Source organism: Prionailurus viverrinus, chromosome B1 (assembly GCF_022837055.1).
Source record: "Prionailurus viverrinus isolate Anna chromosome B1, UM_Priviv_1.0, whole genome shotgun sequence".
Taxonomy (NCBI): domain Eukaryota; kingdom Metazoa; phylum Chordata; class Mammalia; order Carnivora; family Felidae; genus Prionailurus; species Prionailurus viverrinus.
The window spans coordinates 163,990,894-164,012,715 of NC_062564.1; the positions used below are offsets into that span (position 1 = coordinate 163,990,894).

A 21,822-nucleotide genomic window follows, 5' to 3' on the forward strand; every position below is an offset into this window, starting at 1 on the left:
GGTCTGCTGGGGCACAAGAAGGGCAAGTGGGCGGGGGAGGCATGGGCCTGGTCACAGTGCTATAACACAGCGACAGCCCTAATGGGGCTCATCTGGAACAAAGCAGGTTTGCACAAAGGTGCATTTCGAGGGTCGGGGGGGTCATGAAGGAGACGGGAAAGCAGAACCATTCTGTAAGGCACCTGCCTCCAGGGACTCCTGAAACCACGAGGCTCTTTCCCAGCTCCTTTGTGGGTTACTCGCCAAACAAGCCACCACAGCTTCCTTTCTGTCATCTGAACAGTGAGCATGATGACACCTACTCCTGTTGTCAGCACGGTCCCTGGCACCTGGGAGCCACCTCATCACCGTTGGCGCACTCTAGATTTCCCACACGCAGCGCTCACAGGGGAGAGGACCCTGCCACTGAGTAGCACAGGGACGTCTTATGGAAGGACGCGTGCTCCTGACCCGTGTGAGAAGAACGTCCTGGGGCCGGGTATCCGAGGGGTGCACTGGCGGTCTGCAAGAGGAATTCAGGCAGATGCAGAGGAACATTTTCGTTTTCACAGTTATGTGTTTTCTGATGCATGTTAAAATAAGTATTAGGACATCAGGTCAGCTGCCAGAGAAGTAATAAAGAGGTTGGTTTGAAGTTAGCTCACAGGAAAAGGCCGTGGATACTGGAACAGGCAGCACCTAGAAGCGGCAGAAGTGAAGGTGATGAAGGGTCGGCTGACGTTCGAGAAGCACAGACTCAGCAGACCCAGTGTCTGTGAGCTGAAGGAGGCAGAGGAGCAGAGTGGCCTTGAATCACTTTCAAAGTCAGACTCTGCAGAAGAACCGATAGGACGTGGGCTGGAGGGGCCTGGCGTGGGAAGCCAGGCAGTGGCACTCCCACGGCTTGTGGAGAGAACTGAGTGGGACTTGGCAGGACCCAGAAAGGCAAGCAGACCTGACGGTGCCCAGGGGAAGAAAAGAGCGATCTTAGGGTCTTTTTCTAAGATGCCCATTGACAGAGAGGTTGTCTAAATCAGGGCTATGGTGAGCTTGTAAATTACAAGGAAGAATGTGCCTGAGCCCACATTTAATGGCAGAGTCAGTCTTGTCTGTCAGGTTTTCTTCCCCACTAGAAATACACACTCTGCTGCTGACCTCATCAGAGATAAGGAAACCCTGAAGACTGTGTTGAAGGTTGAAAAGTAAGATTGAGTGTGTGATTTCTGCCATGAATCAGCGGCAAGGGGACGAGGTTAGGCGGGTGGGACTGTGGCACTCAGGCATGTACATTTGGAGAAGGTCAGTTCAAGGAGCCAAGAATAAATTACACCGCTGCCCAGGGGCCAGCCTTCTTCCTCGCCAGCCAAAGGGAGAGGCATTTGGGGCAGCCAAGGAAAAGAAAAGGATGTGTGCTGCTTTTCCAAATGGGAATACCTTTATCGTTTTGCTAATGTGAAGCTTAAAGTACGTGCTTATTTGAAAAATCAAAATGATACAGAAGTACATAAAGTGAAAAGTTGAAGTCTCTCATAATTCTATAGATAACAACTCCTAACATCCAACAGCTGTTTATAGAGCACCTACCACATGGCAGGCACAAACATGATTTTAGGAGCTTCGAATATATCCATAATTACAACAAAGATCTTTGTCCTTATTGGGCTTATAGTCTAGAGCTGTGCTGTCCAATACAGTAGCCACTCGCCACAGGTAGCAATTAAATTAATTAAAAGGAAGTACAAATTAAAAATTAAAGTTCTCCAGCCAGACCAGCCACATGTACATAGCCAGGTATACATAGATTTGTGTGCATACATATGTGTATATATACATGTGCATATACACATACACTTGTGTTTGTATGCATGTGTGTGTATACTTGTGTGTGCAATTATGTGTGCATGTGTATAGATATACCCGTATGTGTGTATGTATGTGTGTATATATATGTATACCTATGCATATATGTATCCATGTTTATAATCATCCTTGTGTGTGGATGTATGTATGTGTGTTGGGTATATGTATGCATGTATGGATATATGTATGTGTGTGTGTGCATATATATTATATATAGACTCGTGGAGCACCTGGGTGGCTCAGTCCATTAAGCGTCTGACTTCAGTTCAGGTCATGATCTCACGGTTTGTGAGTTCAAGCCCCACGTTGGGCTCTGTGCTGACAGTGCAGAGCCTGCCTGGGATTCTCTCTCTCCCTCTCTCTGCCCTTCTCCCACTTGCACTCCCCCCTCCCCTCTGTCTCTCTCTCTCTCTCTCTCTCAAAATAAATAAACTTTTAGAAATGTATGTATAGGTGTACCTGGGTGGCTCAGTCGGTTAAGTGTCCGACTTCGGCTCAGGTCATGATCTCACAGTCCGTGAGTTTGAGCCCCATGTCGGACTCTGTGCTGACAGCTCGGAGCCTGGAGCCTGCTTTGGATTCTGTGTCTGCCCTTCTCTCTGCCCATCCCTCACTAGTACTCTGAGAGAGACTAGTACTAGTCTCTCTCTCTTGCTCTCTCTCTCTCTCAAAAATAAATAAAAACATTTAAAAAAGTTTTTTAAATAAGAATATATGTATATTCTTGTGTGTATTTATATGCATGCACATGTATATATATTTGTGTATATACATGTGTGCCTATGTGTATGTATATGGACATATCTAGTATATGATAGTATATAGATTATATTGCATATATGCTGTACCTACTGTTCAGAAACCTACTCTTATCACTTACCAATCCAGTATGGATGGGAATCTTCCTTTATCAGTAAATAGATCAATCACATTAGTTTTTATCCTCATATTGTTAGATGCTTCATTTCAATTTTCCGCTACTATAAACAGCATAACTGTGACCGCCCTTGGAACTTCTATCCTTGTACATTTCTCTTAACGTGACTTCTGTGAAGTGGACAGGGACGATGCGTGTAACCTGTGGAGCACCCAGTGAGAGCTCGGTGCCAGGAGGACTGTGCCAGGCTGTGCAGAAGGCCCTAGAGTGGCCATTTCCAGGAGCCGCTGCCCCCTCCCTAGAAGGGGCCCTGAGGCTTTTCACAGCCCGCAGAGCAGACTGCCATCCTTGCCCCTGCAAACGTAATGCCCAAAGCTACAGCCAACAATTCTCCATGGCGTTTTGGCTTGGTTGTTTGCTGCAGAAGCCTCCCACGGTCTGGACGTAGCCTCGTGGTGCATTTACTAGCCACCTCCTGGGTCCCTGACTCCGCATGAGGCGCCAAACCTGTTGAGTTCTGAGAACCGTCTCGTTTTACGAGCTCACAAAAAAGCCTTAGTGGCAGCGCGACTGTTCATTAAACCTGGATCTGAGCTATCCACGCGGTTTTGTTTTGTTTGTTTGTTAACAAACAAGAGGCCAGGATTGGCGTGGAAGGGACGGCAGTTGTGGGGTGGTGTGTGAAGAGCGAATGCAGTGTTATCAACCTGGACGATCTGGGTTGATTGGTTTTTGTTTCCCCGGTGGAAGCCCAAAAGAAACTCTAACCATCTGGGAGTTTTTATTCCTAAACTAACTTCCAGCTCCCTTGCCCTTTCTGAGCCGAGGAAGCGGAGACGCCCCGCTGTTAAATGTATAAATTCTGCCTTCGGATCAGGGAGCTCACCAGCTCTCCGACCCCTCCCCCTCCCCCCCCTTCCGGGGAAAGAGCTCCCACTCACTCCCCCTCCATGACACGTGGTGGGTATAGAGTCACCGCTAACACAGCTGTGGGCTCAGGAATGTCCCTACCTGCAAGCAAGTGAAAGTCTAGAAACCCTAAGACTTTGTGATCATTTTTGTCACCCTGTAGACATGCAATCCACCTGAGCTGTCTCCATCAGAGGCTGAATGGGATGACCGAGAGACACGGTAGGAGCCTAAGACTGGACTGGGGTCGGGACTCATACAAAGCCCACTCCAGGATGGGGAAGCCTGGCCCCATCCTCTGGGTAAATATATGTATGTGTGTGTGTGGATATATATTATATATATATATATATATATATATATATATATATATATATATATATACTTGTGGAGCACCTGGGTGGCTCGGTTGGTTAAGCATAGGCAATGCTTAGGTTAAGGAGGCAGGGGGAGCAGCCACCTTCCCTCCTGACCCTTCCAGGCTCCCTCCAACTTCAGTGTGACCCGAGCCCTGAGTTGCAGGAGGCAGACATCCTCCTGTACACTTGCCTGAGTTCTCTGCATGCATTCTCTGGGGTCCACCCTCACGGTTCCTCCTTGCCTCAAAGAGAGATGAAGGAAACACGGTCCTTTTCCCCTTCCCCCTCCTGCCCCGGGCCCCCTGGCAGCCCTCTCTGGACTTCGCCCCGTCTCTGACTCAGGCATGGCTAACCCACACACTAATCCACACTGCCTCCGAAACAAAGTACAGAAAAGTGATAGATCAGAGGCCTCATTTAATGGGAGCTTAAATTTCAGGCGTGGTGCTGCTGGCTCGGTTCAATGGAGATTTACAACAGCAGGTGCAGGGGAAGCTTAGATTGAGGCAGAGGGATTTTGTGTGTTGGGGGAGGGGGAAAGGAGAGGGCTCATTTGATCTGTCTGCTACTGGAAGAAAAATAAACTCCATTTGTTCTTTTATTCTTTTAAGAAACAAAAGGGATAAAAGAAATTTTAGGCCAGTAAGCTTCCCTTTTATTCTTCCCTATTTCTCAAATAGATCAGAAAATGATCCGTATTATTAACCACCTAGTCTTCCCCCCAAATATAAATTAAAAAAAAAACAACAACATTAATGTTCCTCCATACTTACAGATCTCATGATAGCAAGCTCAGCAAGGCTGAAGCTCAAGAAACACAATGGAAAAGAAAAGACTTCGGTTTTTAAAAAGCTCCTCTGAATGGCTATGAGAACAAGAGGCAGACAGTAATTTGAGAGGCTTTTAAATGTGCCGTGAGTTCGACTTTTGATTCCATCCTTTTCTACACATGGACAATTAGCCATAGCACGGGTTTGTGTGATTAGCCGACAAGCCGAACCCTGAGTGATTTAGCCATTGTAACTTGGGTAAGAACGCGTTTCCCAGTGACCCATCCCAGCCAGAAATGACCCCATGTTATTCCCACACTGTCAGGTTTTTTTGGCATTTCTAAAATAAAGCACAACTTTGTCTTTTAAAAACTCCCTCATGGGCAAGGAACCTTCGGTACTATTTTTAAAACCAGCGACAAGACTGGACCTGGGCCAAGATTCTGAAAGGAGCAGAAATAGTATAGCTCGGTGTGGTGTCTCCCAGCTTCCTTCTTGGCCTGTACCTCCAGGAAGCCTTCTGAGCGATCTTCTGGGTGGAGCTCTGGGCCTGGCCCCCCAACACTGAGGAAGAGGGAGGGTCACGGGTACAGGGCTGGCTTCAGGTGGTAGCACGTCAGACACACGTCTTGGGGGACAGATGGCCTCCGGCAGGTCCTGGAACAACTATCCGTGGAAGGAGCATCTGGGCTTCTATTTCCCTTTCTTTCTGAAATGTCAGATTGGACCATTGGTTCTGAAACTGCACAGTCCCCTGCTAAAATAAAATGATGGCCGTCTTTCCCCACGCAAAGAAAAATCAATGAAGCAGATCAAATTTTCCCCATCGTAAGTTTATCGAGCTATTCAAAACCACCAGAAATGTCAGCACTTTGAGAGGGGACTTCGAGTAGAAATGGCAAGTTTATAATTCAGTAGAATGGATTCAACAGGGTGAAAACGATGAGCCTGTTGGGAAATGCTCGTATTGAGACATGCTGGTTCGTGCACTTGTCTGCGATCACCGTCAGGAGCCCATGTGCTCCTTGGGAACAGGAGGGTTTGTGAACACGAGCTCTGGTGTGAGTGGCTCTGTGGGCACTTCCCACACTTGTGGACAGGTCTCATTCCTGGAAAAGGGGCCCAGAGTCAAAATGACAGGAGAGAGATCTGATGTTCCAATAACAGGAGATTATGTAACTGATCAAAACTCAATGCCTGCCCTCCCTCTCTCTCTGCACCTCCGCCACTCGCACTTTGTCTGTCTGTCTCTCTCTCTCAAAAATGAACACTAAAACAGGGTGGGGGGGGCATCTGGGTGGCTCAGGTGGTTGAGCGTATGACTTCGGCTCAGGTCATGATCTTGTGGTCCATGAGTTTGAGCCCCATGTCGGGCGGGCTCTGTGCTGACAGCTCAGAGCCTGGAGCCTGCTTCGGATTCTGTGTCTCCCTCGCTCTCTGCCCCTCCCCCACTCACTCACCCTTTGTTTGTCTCTCTCTCTCAAAAATAAACATTAAAAAAAAAAATCAATGCCTGCCTTTTCAAAGAAATAGCCTCAAACATGGTATTTCAGTTACTCTGAATGCTGAACTTCAGGATCTCTTTGTCCAAGGTGATTTGGCTTGATTTAATAGGGAAACGTATTACCCACATATGAAATCCTATTACTTAATATGATACAGTATGACTACAGTTTTTACAAAGCCCTTGGTGCCTCCCTCTGTGACCACATAATCTGAAGATAAAGAAACTATGATAGTAGAGCTAGGGCAGTCAGAAGAGCTGCCTTGGAGAGATTTTTCGGAGGCATCTTAGAGGAAATGTTTCAGAACAGTAGTGGCTGTTTCCTCGTTTCAGTGATGAACCAGGGCTGTCCGTTTTGCAACCTCCTTGGCACTTCCCGAAGCCGCGCACACGCTCAGCATCAAGAGCTGTTTTCCCACCGGCTGCATCCTGCTTTCCGGGCGTCACTGCCAGCTTGACCTTGCACCCTGCTATTAAAAATGCAAGATCCAAAGCATATTCCTGACCGGTTTTCTTCCTTCAGGCTTTCCCCCAACGTGTTTTCACACACACACACACACACACACACACACACACACAGACGCCTCAGATCTCGGCTAGAATTCTGGGCAGTCACATCCTCTCGTGACCGTGCATGTCCTTCCCAGTCCACGACACATCCCAAACCCGCCTGATGATAAAAGATCACAGCTGTCATCTCTTCCTTTTGTCAACTGTTTTCCAAAACCGAGTTTGCTGGAGGCTTCAAAAGCAGTGTGACTGGTTTTCGTCTTATGGTTTTTTTTGTTTTTTGTTTTTTGTTTTTGTTTTTTTTTCAACGTTTTTATTTATTTTTGGGACAGAGAGAGACAGAGCATGAACGGGGGAGGGGCAGAGAGAGAGGGAGACACAGAATCGGAAACAGGCTCCAGGCTCCGAGCCATCAGCCCAGAGCCTGACGCAGGGCTCGAACTCACGGACCGTGAGATCGTGACCTGGCTGAAGTCGGACGCTTAACCGACTGCGCCACCCAGGCGCCCCTCGTCTTATGTTTTAAGATGGTGGCTGACACATGTAAAAGATCATATGATACGTATGTTATAAAGCACAACTGCGTAATAAATACCCACGGACCCAGTGCTGGCACCTACTCCCACCCTCAGAGGTAACCACTTTCCTGGCGTGTGTATTTATCATTCTTTCTTTTTAGAACTGTTTCTTCTCGTACGTATGGCTGTCGAAACCATGTAGCGTTCAGTTTTGCTTGTTAAACAAACAATTTACGCGGCCAACTGAAGCTGCTCTTGTGAAGTAGCCTTTTTGGGACTCGATCCGCTTCCAAACGTAGGGCCAAAGTCGCTCAAAACCATCAGGAAGCTGTCTGTCTGGCATTTCCTGCAGAGACAGTTTATTGGCTCCCCAAGAATCAGTGCTATTGCTTTACAGCACATTTGGTCTGATTCAACTCTTTTTTTCCTATTACATCCCTGTTTCCGCCATTCACATATTGGAGAAATACATAGTGGGTGCCTTCTACGAGCCAGGCGCTGGGCTAGAGATCAGCGGCAAGCCAGGGGGAGCCCCCACTCCCGCTGGAGCTCATGGCCAGCCTCCTCTCCTTCCCTCCTCTGTCACATGAGCCATAAGTGCAGGCCGCAGGCTAGGAGAGCCCAGGCCCTTGAGCCACATACGGCGAACAAAGGGGCCACGGGACCAGTGGTCTGAGAGCCCAAGGGGAGGTTTATAGAAGGACTTCAGGAAGTGGTCAGCCTCCATGGGCCCCATCCTGTGCCCTCTGTGGCCTCACCTGGATATTCCTGACTCTGGATTTCTTTGATAGGCTCACACACTCTCCCAAGCATATTTATGTCATTAGCACCACACCTGCACAGGAGGCCCCGCCGCGGGGTACAGACCAAGGGCTCTACAGTGAAAGAGGAAATCAGCCCTGTCAGCGCTAGAGTCTGACAGATGACAAAGATACAATTGCCTGGGTACAAAAAGATACAATGGAACCTCGGGAATATATATACTTTGTAATTTTTATATGATATAATGTAGAATATAAATATAAAGAATCCAAAGGATGTATGTATAATTCATGTATTCTCACCCAGCTTCCACACGGGCCACCCACCAGAATAACTGACATCCTGCAATCCCTCTATAAAATAACACGGCTAATGCCAAAACCCTGACCCCCCTCAGCCCTGGGGCCCATCTCCACATGCCGGCGTATCTGTTCTTCCTACTTGCCTTGTGTGATTCCCCAGAGTCCGAAGCCTGCGCTGGCCACTTGTACTCACTATCGAGTCGCAAGCTTGAATTAAATGTTCCTACATACTGATGAAATACGAATTCAGAAAGAAAATCATGTCAGTGAAAACCGAATTGAATGCTTTTGAAAGACTTCAGTCAAGATGAGTCACTTAAAAAATGCTTTTGAGGGGCGCCTGGGTGGCGCAGTCGGTTAAGCGTCCGACTTCGGCCAGGTCACGATCTCGCGGTCCGGGAGTTCGAGCCCCGCGTCGGGCTCTGGGCTGATGGCTCGGAGCCTGGAGCCTGTTTCCGATTCTGTGTCTCCCTCTCTCTCTGCCCCTCCCCCGTTCATGCTCTGTCTCTCTCTGTCCCAAAAATAAATAAACGTTGAAAAAGAGGACTGCTATTACAGTTTTGCCTATGCACTTACCAGGACTGCCCTACTCGAGGGTGGATTTATGGTCAGCCAACCTCCCTAAAAGATTTCTGATGTGATGGCACTTGCTGAGGATGATTTGGCTTTTTATTTTGTTTGGTTTTGTTTTCACTTGCCAAACATTTATTGAGAGCCATGAGGAAAGACCCTATTTTAGAAACAATGGTTTGAAGAGAGAGAGAAAAGGCAATGTCAGACTGCTGGATGGATGAGGGAGGTCATGACCTCCCAAAGCTCTGCCCTTTCTGACCAGTCACACTCCCAGTCGACCTTTTCTCTAGCCACCCCGGGAGCCAATGGAGCCAGGACCCCTGCTCCAGGGCTTTGCTGGGCGGCAGGAGGGCAGGGATGTGACCTGGAAGGTGGCCGGATGTTCCCAAACTGCAGGCAAGCAGAAAGATGAAAAGGCTAGCCTTGAGTAACTTGGGTCCAGATGAGAAAAGGGCCTCTTGACTAGGCTCAAATTAAATTTTTTGACCCTAGCTCTTCCCAATCAGTTGTGAGGAGCCTTTCGAACTGTGAATAGTATCACTTAAAAGGGAAACATTTCAAATCCTATTCTAGCATGCCCCCCCCCCCCGCGTATCCAGCCATGCAAGTGACGCGCTTCTGCTTGAGTGCACGCATGCTCACATGTGTACATGTGTGTGTGTGTGTGTGCGTGTGTCCTCTCATGTGTGTGCTTTGGAAGGCCTCCGATGAGGGCTGCTTCAGCGCCAGTCCAGACAAAGGCCTTGGACACAGCGGCCTCCTGGGACGAGATGCTTGATTTTACTCAGCACCTAAGGAATAAAGCCAACCTTACGGAAAATACGTTCTTTAGAAAAGGTTCCCCGGGCACCAGAATGATTCAAGCCTGCTCCCTGAGAGAACACACAGAAGAGAAGTAGGCAGACTGGAGTAGGAGTACAACTTCATTTCAGCCGTCCCGGGAGGATCATGTGCTATTCAGCCATCTCTCCATTTCCACTTTGTTGTTGCTGGAAACATGGGTCCCTGCAGGGTACAGAGCCATGGAAACCACTCTTGCACTCTGCTCAAGTGCAGGGACTTCAGTAAGTGGAGACGGAGAGAAGGGAGCAGAGAGAGAGGTAGCATGGACACGGGAGCCCTATTTTGTTGCTCCAAGGAGTAACTGGACCCCTGCCCAAGAGATCCCCAAGCCCTCCAGAGAAAGAAATTGCAGGGGCATGAGTCATCCCCCATTTTAGAAGAACACAGGGGTTCCAACCCTGGGGGGGTTGGGGGCCTCCCTTATTAAGACTGGGCAACTGGAGTACACAGATCATGCTTGGTTAAAGGCTGGGATCAGCTTCTGGCTTATTATCTATTTAACTAAGTGGATTAAATGAGAATTGACTGGAATTGTACACTTCGAGTTCCCTTACAAAACACCGTTATCTCATAAGCTGGCTTAATGGAACAGGCTGTCAGGGGCTTATTAGAAGTAACTGAATACAACGCCTCACAGAGCAACGATCCAAAGGAGGGTATACAGAAGGCTGGGAGACCTCACACCTTGTGTGGCTACAAAAGACAGGCCTGAGGTGTGACTGCAAACCACACTGTTTAGCATCCACCCCGGGGGACAGGCCCAGGTCTTCCCAAGAAGAAAGGCATTTGCCACTCACCTCACTCGGTTTAAAAGCATTTCTTCCAGGGGTGCCTGGGTGGCTCAGGTGGTTAAGCATCTGACTTTAGCTCAGGTCATGATCTTGCAGTTCATGGGTTTGAGCCCCATGTCGGGCTCTGTGCTGCCAGCTCAGAATCCTGCTTCCGATTCTGTGTCTCCCCCTCTCTTTCTTCTCCTCCCCGCCTTGTACTCTGTCTCTCTCTCAAAAAAAAAAAAAAAAAATTAAAAGCATTTCCTCCATGTTATGGCTGAATTAAGTCTTTCATTGATCTTTTATATGTGTGGCCTCAGCACCTATGAAAGATAGTAGAATGGAGTGGCTAACAGGATCATCTTTGGAGTTAGACTGCAAGACTTTGAGCCTCAGCTTTGCCACTTACTAGCTGAGTGACGCTGTGTTCCTTAACTTCTCTCTGGCTCAGTTTCCCTGGCTGCAAAGTGGGTTTCTGCGGAGATGCAACAAGCTGATATGTATACACTTCTTAGCATAGCGCCTGGAATAAGTGATGATCTAAGTGACTGTTCAGTGATCGTAACAGTTACTCTTGTCACAGAAAAAACTTCATCGCATTTCATAGCTTTTGTGCCCACATCTCCTTCCGCTGTTAATTGCAGCGTGAATTTGGAATGAGCCACGTTCATGGAGGAGATTCTGGATGGGAGGCATTGGGTGTGGAGGAGCTCAGGTCCCTGACTTTGCCAGGGATGGCAATGTGACCTTACACAAGTCATTTATCTTCTCTGATCCACATTTCTAAAGTGTGTGTGTGTGTGTGTGTGTGTGTGTGTGTGTGTGTGTGTATAACTTTCACTACAGACTTTGGGTAAATGAATGTAACTCCTGCTTTGGGTGAATGCTGATGTAATTATGAATAATGCTCAGAGACTGGCGTGCTCTCCCAGAAACATGCACATTGTAGAATACTTGCTTTGAGGGTGACAGATATGTTGGAAAGAGTTGATGATTTGGATGGAGGTCGCTCTTGTGCAGTTCTTTGTGCACAATGTGCACAATGGAAACAATGGACTCTTTTTGAGGAAAGTTTTACTTTATTTGTGAATTTAGGACTTTTTATTTTCCACCCAGCATTTGATAGACTTATTTTCCTGTTGTGTTCATTTGAGTTTAATTTACCAGTAATCTGTAAACACTTCTGTCAAACAACCTGCTCTACAGTTGACCTCTTTGCAATTATACGGCCTTTGCTTCATTATCTCCAAAGCATAATGTACAATTGCCATGAATAATCTATACGTTTCAGGAATCTATAGTCCAGTAGATGATTCTCTTTCATTCAGTCTAGTGGATGAACATCATATTACTCACTTTCCAAAAAAAAATATTGAAATAAACCATATGAAAAATTGGATGAATCTTTCGGTTTGACAGAAAAATGAATTACTTTAAATAAAAAATTTAGCCTGTTTGGGGTGCCTGGGTGGCTCAGTCGGTTAAGCGGTTGACTTCAGCTTGGGTCATGATCTCATAGTCTGTGAGTTCAAGCCCCACGATGGACTCTGTGCTGACAGCTCAGAGCCTGGAGCCTGCTTCCATTCTGTGTCTCCCTCTCTCTCTCTGCTACTCCCCCGCTCATGCTCTGTCTCTCTCTCTGTCAAAAATAAGTAAACATTAAAAAAAAAAAACTTATCCTGTTAGCTGAATTGTGCACCTTGTGTCTTCTTATTTTCATGACTTTTTTTGTTTGAAAGACTAGTAGGGAATATTCAACACTCAGATATAATTAATATAATTTCCTGTATTTTAAATGGCTTAGAGTGAGAGTTTAAGGAAAAGAAGTTACATGATTGAGTGAAAAGCCATAACCTTCCAGGGCTTCTTCTGGTTGGTTATTGACTAAAGCACAAGCTGGCATAGCTCAGGTAGGGTTGCAATGCCAAGGGTTAAGCATAGTGTGATATCAGTCCCTATACCTGTGGATCTCAACTCTTTTTGGTTATGAGCCCCTGTAAGAATCAGGAGGAAGTTATGAACATGCTCCTCAGAAAACAACACATTTTCTCCTTTCCACAAAGGTTGGCATAGAATTCTGGGGAATTCACATGAGCTCCTGACTTCCCTCCATCCACTCCACTATCACCACAGTTCACGGAACATGGGGAGGCTTCCTCTCACTGCTCTTAACCATGCTGATTTTTTTTTAATGGCATGAATTGGACATTTCTGGAAACCAGGAGTTTAAAACTAGTCAGAGAATTTTTATGATACAATAAGAAATATACATATTGGCCTTTGTCCCCAGTTCCTGGCACACAGCTATTAGAACCCTTGGAATCTCCAGAGGGATAAGAGTGTCCGGTATGCTAGGGGGATGACGGTGGTAAGGGCCCCCCCTCAGCTGCAGGATGTTGCCAGAAAGACAAAGGCAAGGCATCTCCTCATCTCACACCCACTAGGACTGATCCAGATGATAACCACAAGCAGCGTTGAGGATGTGGAAAAATCGCAATCCTCTCACACGGCTGGTAGGAATGTCAAATGGTGCGGCCACTTTGGACAACAGCCTGGCAGTTCCTCAATAGGGTAAACATAGAGAAATTCTACAATTTCATTCCTAGGTATATACCCAAGAGAAACGAAAATGTATATCTCCACAAAAATTTGTATATGTAAAACTAGCAGCATTCTTCATAATAGCCAAAATGTGAAAATAACCTAAATTCCCATCAATTGGTGAATGCATATGTGAAATGTGGCATATCCATACAGTGAATATTAGTCAGCAATAAAAAGAAAGGAAGCACTGATGCATATATACTACAACTCGGATGAACCTTGGAAACCTTACGCTAAGTAAAAGAAGCATGACACAAAAGATCATATATTCTCTGGGTCCATTTATACGAAATGTCCAGAAATGGCAAATCCATAAAGACAGAAAGAAAGCAGATTAATGGTGCCAGGGACTTGGGGTAGAGTGAGAAAGTTAACAAGTATGGGGTTTCTTACTGAGGTGACAGGAATATTCTAAAATGGATCATGGTGATGATGGTCGTACAACGATGTGAATATACTAACAGCCATTGGATTGTATGCTTTAAATGGGTTCAGTGTATGGTATATGAATTATACCTCAATAAAGCTGCTCCCAAAACAGAATCCAGGCTCTGGATCCAGGCTGTCTGTGTTTAACCCCCGTGGAAGTTCTGGTGTCCTGAGACAAGGATTCGGGTGCAGGTACTACATTCGGAAAGATGTTTCAGGAAGCATAGTCAGGAAGTAGGGAAGTGAGCCAGGGAAGGAAGGAAAGCCAGTGAAGGGGCATTAATGAGTGAGTTATTCTTGTGGGCAGCTGGAGCTCCATCCTCCCGGGACTGAGCAAAGGCTTTGGAGACCACACTTCGGAATTGTCCCCCACCAGGGGGTGAGGAAGCGGGGCTGTGCCCACAAGTGCTAACTTCCTAGCGCACAAAGGCCAAGCATGCTTCTATAACCAGAGAAAGCCCTCAGACAGGAAGAGAGACAGACAGAGAGAAACAAAGAGACAGAGAGCGAGAGCCATGCAGGTACTCGAGGTAGGAAGCAGTCAGAGTGTGTTCCGCAGACCGACAGGTGACATCCAGGGTGACTGAGTGGGTATGGACAGGGCGTCGGCAAGGCTCTGCTCACAGGGGTATTACTTAACCTCTCTGTACCTTGGTTCCTTCATCCTTAAGATGGGAAAATAATAGCTCCAATCTCATAAGGGTACTGCAAGGGTCAATGAGTTCACGTATCTGAGTATTGGAGACAGCCAGAAATACTCATCTTGAACCTTTCTTTTTTAAACTTCTGACTTATCTGTGATCATTTCACTTCTGAATTGGCTTCTAACAAGATAGAGAATAAATCCAGCTATTATAAGTGTCAAAGAAAAATAGAAGCCTTGCCGAGAATAGTCTTCTTATTAGGCGGTCTTTGTGTGTTATCAGCTTTGAATGGCTGCCTTTTGAAATACACCATATGCTTTGTTAGCACATTAGGCAGATGCCCAGCCCAGCAAGTTCTGTTACTGGAGCAGCTCTGTAATCTCTCATTCTTGCTATTCTATTTTACGGAAACTGTTGGTGGGATTCAAGCAAGAGAGGTTCATCATAGCCCTCTCTGGTACTTTTCTTTGTGTCTCCCCATTTTTTCCCAAAGCCATGTTCTGAGGATAGTAGACCCCAGGGAGCTCTCTTTCTGTGAAACTTATACAGAGAGGGACTGAAGCCGGTGGCTGCCATCCCAGGCAATTCTGAGTTCTACTTCTATCAAAGGCATTTATACTCAGTATGTTTCATTGCTCATGGATGATTGAAACAGCCCAGTTGGGGAACAGCCAGGGAAAAATAGGGTTAAAAAAAAAACCCAACTGTGTTACATCGAGCTCAAGCTGTCATGATGAAAATTTAATTTAAAGATTTGTTCACCCAAGAAAATATCTCTGGATTGTTTCAGGCTGTGACTCTTCAATTAAGCTGACTTTTCACAAATCCAAAATTGCCGTGGATGAGCTCTTTACTTCGCTTCGGGATATTGCTGGAGCTCGGAATCTCATGAAACAGTTTAAGTCTGTGTATGTTCCTGGAAATCATACCCACCAGGCAAGTACATATGTTTTAAAGTAACCGTCTAATCTGTGTTGTATTTTTAGGATTCAGAGACCACACACAAAAAAAAAAAGTTTCCATTTTAGCCTCTCTAAAATGAGGGATTTGTTCTAGATGAACTCCAAGCCCCCTTCTAGTTGAGAGTTCTGGGTTCCCCTGAATCTGAAAGCTTCTTGATTCGTTTGTACCACAGGCTTGATGCAGGGAGACGAGCACTGGACTGGGGGGTCAGTCCCTGCTCTATAACTGTCACATACCTATTTTATAACCTTAGGCAAGTCCCTTCCCTTCACTGGGCCCCAGTTACTATAGGTGCAGGTAAGGGGCTGGCCTTATGTGATTCCCAAGCTTCTAGATCTAAGCAGTCCCTAAACATTCTGAACAATTAGAATAATAAAATCACCTAATAATATCATAGCAAGGAAAAAAGAAGTTGGTGACCGCAAAACCTTTGTTATTTAAAATCCCCTCACCACTTCCTAAGGACAGTAGGGGAACTCTAGAAGGATGTTTTGACTGGTGACCAGGAAGGTAGTATCAGAACCCAAGATTAAAAGCTCAGTGAGGGAGGGGCCCCAGAAAGAGCCAGGAAGGTTAAGGAGCAAAGAAAGGCTGGAGTCGTTGAGGCTGGGTAGTGTCTGTTGGACAAGGATGGAGACAGAACTAAGGTTCCTCGTGGTCAAAGATGAGCCTTCCAGGAAGAACACATGTTCCTGACGGAAAAGATGATTCGTGGGGTGTGTGCAAGCATCTCCTCCTACGTATCCCTGTGAAATCTCAGGAAAAGCCACTCCATTTGCCAAGGCTCTTTGGGAAGTTGAATGTGCTGTCAGTGAGGGTCAAGTTCAGCATCCAGATGCTGATGCTTTAAGGTGGGCATGTAGACAAGAGCTAAGGTTATCTGCCACAGCCTAGCAAAATCCGGACTCTTCCTGCCATGTATCCTTACAGTAGCTGATACTTGAAGAGTGCTCTCACATTTGGTTTGTCCTTTGATCCTTGAAGCAACTAAGCTAGGGAAGCGTTATTATCCTGAGATCTAGGAAGGCCATGTGACTTGCCACAGGCACACAGGTGACCAGGGCCGGATGCCAAGTTTTGGCTGCCAACACAAAACCTCCTCCCTGCTATACCGTGGATCTCACAGAGACTCTGGAAATACTGATTGATGGTGCTGATGGGCATCTGAAATCACCCACCAACATATGAAAGACCTTAGAAGCTGGCACTCAACTTAGTAACATAAATTCCCATCTTTGGTTCAATGATCTGAGAACACCACTACCATGAAATACAGATAAAATCACTCACAGAATTAATCATATACAGTTTGGTTGTTAAAAAAAAAAATGACCAATCTTGGGGCGCCTGGGTGGCTTGGTCGGTTAAGTGTCTGACTTGGGCTCAGGTCATGATCTTGCGGTTCACAGGTTCGAGCCCCACATTGGGCTCTGTGCTGACAGCTCAGAGCCTGGAACCTGCTTCATGGATTCTGTCTCCCTCTCTCTCTGCTCCTCACCTGCTCATTGTCTCTCTCTCTCAAAAATAAATAAAAAACATTTTTAAAAATCATCAATCTTAAATACAGCAATATGGACTAGTTCTAGAAGACACAGAACTGGTGATACATGATGAGATTTAGACCAAAGAATTCCAAGAAGCAAGTTGCTGCTACATTTGGCAAAGTGCAAATAAAACACTAAATTAAAAAGCTCTTTTCAATTTTATGATCAGCACTGTGACTAATTTAGCCAAATCCACATAAATGTGTATTAGCTATAAATCTTGGGTGTGATAAGGACAATGACATGTTTTCTAGACGTTATGGCCCTGCTGCCAACACTGCTGTCATTTCTCCAGACCTCAGAACCCTGTCCTGCAACCATGGCCTTCACAAAAAGAAATTTCCCCTTGTTGTATAGACTCCCTTACGGTGAGTCAATAACATCAACCCATTCACTGAAAATCCTAAATGTCAGTGAGTGGGATGTGGGGGGCAAGGTGGGGAGTGTGTGTGTATCTTCAGGGGATTTAGTAAATAATGATACAGACACAGGCTGTGAAATACTGTGAAACAATTGAAATGAACAGGGCAACTCTAATGTGCTTATTAGCGGGACTGTGAGTAAACCCTCGTCTCAGGCTCTACTTCTTGGAGAACTCAAACCAAAACGGAGGTTTCTGATCTATTAGATGGGGGGGGGGGGGGAACACATGTAATGTAGATCATTCTGTGACGTTTTTTTCTATCTTTGTTTGAAAACAAAACAAAATAAAAAGTATATGGGTATGTATATTTCATAAATTTTTACAGCTAAGAAAAAATTTGTGATGGTTATCTTGTAGGGGTTGAGAAGGCTTGGATGGATAAGGAAGAACGCTTTGACTTCTTGCTTTATATTTATGGGGATAGAGAAAGAGTTTTTGATGGGATTATGGGTTAGTTTTACTTGTTTGGGTTTTTTTAAAATATTTTTTGAATTTAAAGTTCTCAGTCATAGAGGAAAGCCCAGTAAGGACAAGGATTTTGATCTGGTTTGCTCACTGCCATATCCTCAGTGTCTAGAAGACACTTAGCTATAAATATTTGTTGAGGGGGGCGCCTGGGTGGCTTGGTCGGTTAAGCGTCCGACTTCAGCTCAGGTCATGATCTCACGGTCCGTGAGTTCGAGCCCCGCGTCGGGCTCTGTGCTGACAGCTCAGAGCCTGGAGCCTGTTTCAGATTCTGTGTCCCCCTCTCTCTCTGCCCCTCCCCTGTTCATGCTCTGTCTCTCTCTGTCTCAAAAATAAATAAACGTTAAAAAAAAAAAATTAAATATTTGTTGAGGGCATCTTGAATGCAATACATATATCCTTATCATATAGCAGAGGATTTGTTGGCATACAGGTATAATGAGAAAAAGACAAATGTCCAAACTAGACTCAGAGTCCAGCTGTGTCTAGTTTTGAAGATGGGCCTTGACTAGGCAACTTTCTATCCATCTCTTCTCCCAACTTGGTCCTCAGCCCTAGATAGAAAGTGTGCTTTCTATCTAGCTCCACGCTGTTTGTATACAGAGTCTAGCTGAGATGCTTTGGGCTCCCTGGGACACCCAGGAAAACACTAGACCTGGTCTACCTCCAGATTCCTTTTCTAGCTCTAAGCAGTGCTGCACATCTGGGCTCTCTTCCCTGGATCCCAGGCCCCCTCCCAGAAGCCCTCTCTCCTGCTCCAGGGCACAAGCTGGCTCTCAGAGCTACTCTGGTACCCTTGCTAGCACTGGAGGCACCTCTTAGTTCACCTTCATCCTTTAGTCTTTTAGGAAGATGCGTCAGCCACAGCCCCGAGAACACCACTCTCGTCATTTTAAGGGAATGTGATTTCATACAAGAAATGAAGTACATATAAAATCTCTGGAAGAGCTGGGAGGAGTGGGAGCTAGAATGTATCTCCAGAAATGAGCCCAGAAGATCACCACACACCTGGCCCTCCCAGGGAACCAGGACCTCAGCTACAGCCAGGAGAGTGGGCATGACTGGGGATCATGAGGCTGCCATTGAAGCTGTTGAATTACAGAACATACTACCAAAGCTGGAGACGGCATCCATGTTCGTTCACCATGGTATCTGCAGAGCTCAGCTCAATACTTGGCACCTAGTGGGTGGGTGGATGGATGGATGGATGGATGGATGAATGGATGGACAGACAGAAGGCTTCCGGACTGTGGGACCAGATGGTTCCATCCACAATGGTATTTCTTATACTCTTAATGCTTAGTGAGATGGATGTTAGCAAGGAGGTTAACAGCAGCATTTGGGTTCATAGCCCAGCATAGCAGCATTGGGTTCATAGGTCCATAGTCCTATTGACTGTGTGGTTTTATTTTTTTTATTATTTTTTATTTTTTATTTTTTTAATGTTTATATTTAAGAGAGAGAAAGGGCGGGGGCAGGGGAAGGAACAGAGAGAGAAAGGGACAGAATCTGAGGCAGACTCCAGGCTCTGAGCTGTCAGCAGAGAGCCTGACACAGGCGTGACCCCATGAGCTGTGAGACCATGACCTGAGCCACAGGCGGACACCCAACCGACTGAGTCACCCAGGCACCCTCAACTGTGTGATTTTAGGCAGGTTACTTCACCTCTCTGTGCCTACTTCCTCCTCTGTACAAAGAAGCTAATAATAGTACCTCCCTCATAAAGATGCTCCAATGATTAGGTGAGTTGGTACCTGTGAAGCTCTTAGGGCAGGAGCTGACACAAACAGCCCTATGTAAGCATTTGCTGTAACAGTTGTAGGGAAGGACAAAATAGGCCTTTTCTTAGTCCTCTTTCGTAGCATTTCGCCTTTCCCTTTGCTAGGAAAAGGGCCACATAGAAGGGGAGTCGTTCTCAAGCTGACTGCACCATTAGCTGCTGTGTCTGGTAAGAGTTTGTTGCTGACTCCCATTTGTCGGAGGAGTTTGTGTTCATAGACTGTGTTGAGTGGAAACCGAAGCCCCCGGTTTTGCTTGTGAAGCAAGTCTTCTGCTCTCGTTTCTTACTGCAAACGGTCCAGTTCGGGGGGGAGGTTTCACCTCCTCCCTGAATGCCACAGTGTTTGATGTGCTGCTTTTCCTCAGCTGCAGCATCAGGAGGCTATTAGGCCGATGTCTCAGGGCGAAGAGCGTCTGCGCCCTTTCAGACAAAATACTGTGTGACTCTCACATGACTTGCTTTGGCAGAAGTCTCAAAGTGCTGTGCTGGGCTGCGCTGGAGAAAACTTTCCACAGATGTGTACTGTCTCCTGTGCCTCTGGCACACCAAGCAAGAGCATTGAGAACCAGCAGTGCCCAAGGAGGCTTGATTCATCTGGTGCCTGGTGAAATACGGCTCTCTGAACAGTCCGTAGGACCAGTCTCTTTGTCAACAATCCCCAGCCCCAGCGGCCCGAGTTCTTTCCAAGTGCTAAGCTCTCTTCTTCCTCCTGATTCTATCTACCAAACTCCAGACCTGCTAGCGTCCTTTTTGAAAGAATCAACACAAGATGGGACCACGCTGGGGACCAGGAAACTTGTCTCTGTCCTGTACTCTCCTTCTAACTGCCTGGGTGAACTCAAGCAGATTAGTTAATAGCTTTGGGCTTAGGTTGTTTTCGTATTGAAGTTAAAGGGACTACACTCAAAATTTTACAAAGTAATCTGCTTTTGGGTTTGAAGGAAGGAAGGAAGGAAGGAAGGATGGATGGATGGATGGATGAACAGATAGGCAAATGAACCACTTTTCAATCTTCAGAGCAACCCATTTCCTTTTAAGAAGATGAAAGGAGAAAAAAAAATCAGTCATAGTGTAGCAAAATATAAAAATAAATAAGCCATGGAACAGACAAAGCCATCAGCAGTTTTGAACAGATGTTTTTCTGTACAGTCATGGATTGAAACAAAATGAACAGTCTCTCTACAAGTCTAGTTTTCCTGAGAAGTTGGCTGTTTCGAATCAAGTCTGCATAAAAGGGAGAGGCATCTTCAGTAACAGGACTGAGAGGGTCCGTGGCTGCACCAACACCAATCAACAAAGCCAAGGGCAGCAGTGCTGATTGATGGGGATGTGGTTGTGGCAACAGCTTAGGTTTTCTTGGATTCTGACTATCTTGGACCATCTTTAAGGTGCACCAAATTCAAGAAGATGTTGGAGTTGGACCGTTTTCTCAAAATGGTCTCTGACTTACGTATAATGTCTGCGACTGCTGCTGTACTCAATACGTTCGTTCAAGAACTCCAATCAGGTCAATAACAGAGTCTTCTAGACCTTCTCATACATTAAACCTACCATAAAAGAGTAACCAGAGACATAGATACAAATATTTTATTTTTCATATTTGATTAAATACAATATTTTTAAGAGTCCAGTTTGTTCTGGAAGACATACTGGCTATTTAAAGAGAGGGTTTCTGGTATGAGACCAATTTTTTTGAAACTTCCAACTTTTTCATGTATAATACCAATCAGAGATCTCATTAGGCCCTACCAACTCTACCAAACCTTCAGGCTATCTCCATGAGCCTGTCATAAAGGGCCATGTTGTGATGTATGTGGCCCTAGTCACTTTTACCTTTATGGACCCGTTCCTCTATAAAAATAAAAAATATTAAAATTTGTATTGTATGGGGGTGCCTGGGTGGCTCAGTCGGTTAAGCATCCTCCTCTTGGTTTCAGATCAGGTCACCATCTCCCGGTTTGTGAGATTGAGCCCCATGTCGGGCTGCACGCTGACAGCATGGAGCCTGCTTGGAATTCTCTCTTTCCCTGTCTCTCTGCCCCTCCCCTGTTCACACTCTCTCTCTCAAGATAAATAAATAAACTAAAAAAAAAATTTAATTGTATTGTACAATTGAATTGGTATAGAGACAATATTATATATCAAAACATCTTTGACCTGAAAGTTCTTTTTTTTTTTCCTTCTGATTTTAAACTAATACATTTTCATGGGTCCCTGCAAGTCTGGTGGGCTCTAGGCATTGTGTCTTCTGTGCCTAATGGATTATCTGGCCATGTGGTCAAGGCCCCCACTTGGCACCAGTCTGCCTAGGACAGGGACATAGCTGGCCCTCAGGGAGCACTAGGCGATTTTCTTCTCTGGAGTAGTCCTTGTGACCATTCAGGAAGCAGTCCTTGCAGTTCCCTGGGAGCTACTCAGTTTGGTCCCAAGGTA

The 21,822-nt window shown here is 45.9% G+C and overlaps 1 protein-coding gene across 3 annotated transcripts in view; it reads left to right on the forward strand.

Moving 5' to 3' along the window:
- Positions 1-21,822, forward strand: part of SCFD2 (sec1 family domain containing 2) — a 404,012-nt gene that overhangs the window by 353,700 nt on the left and 28,490 nt on the right. For all 3 annotated transcript variants that reach the window (XM_047855417.1, XM_047855418.1, XM_047855416.1), the window contains exon 6: positions 15,004-15,149. In XM_047855417.1, the coding sequence (XP_047711373.1) occupies positions 15,004-15,149 (146 nt within the window). The remainder of the gene's footprint in view (positions 1-15,003; positions 15,150-21,822) is intronic.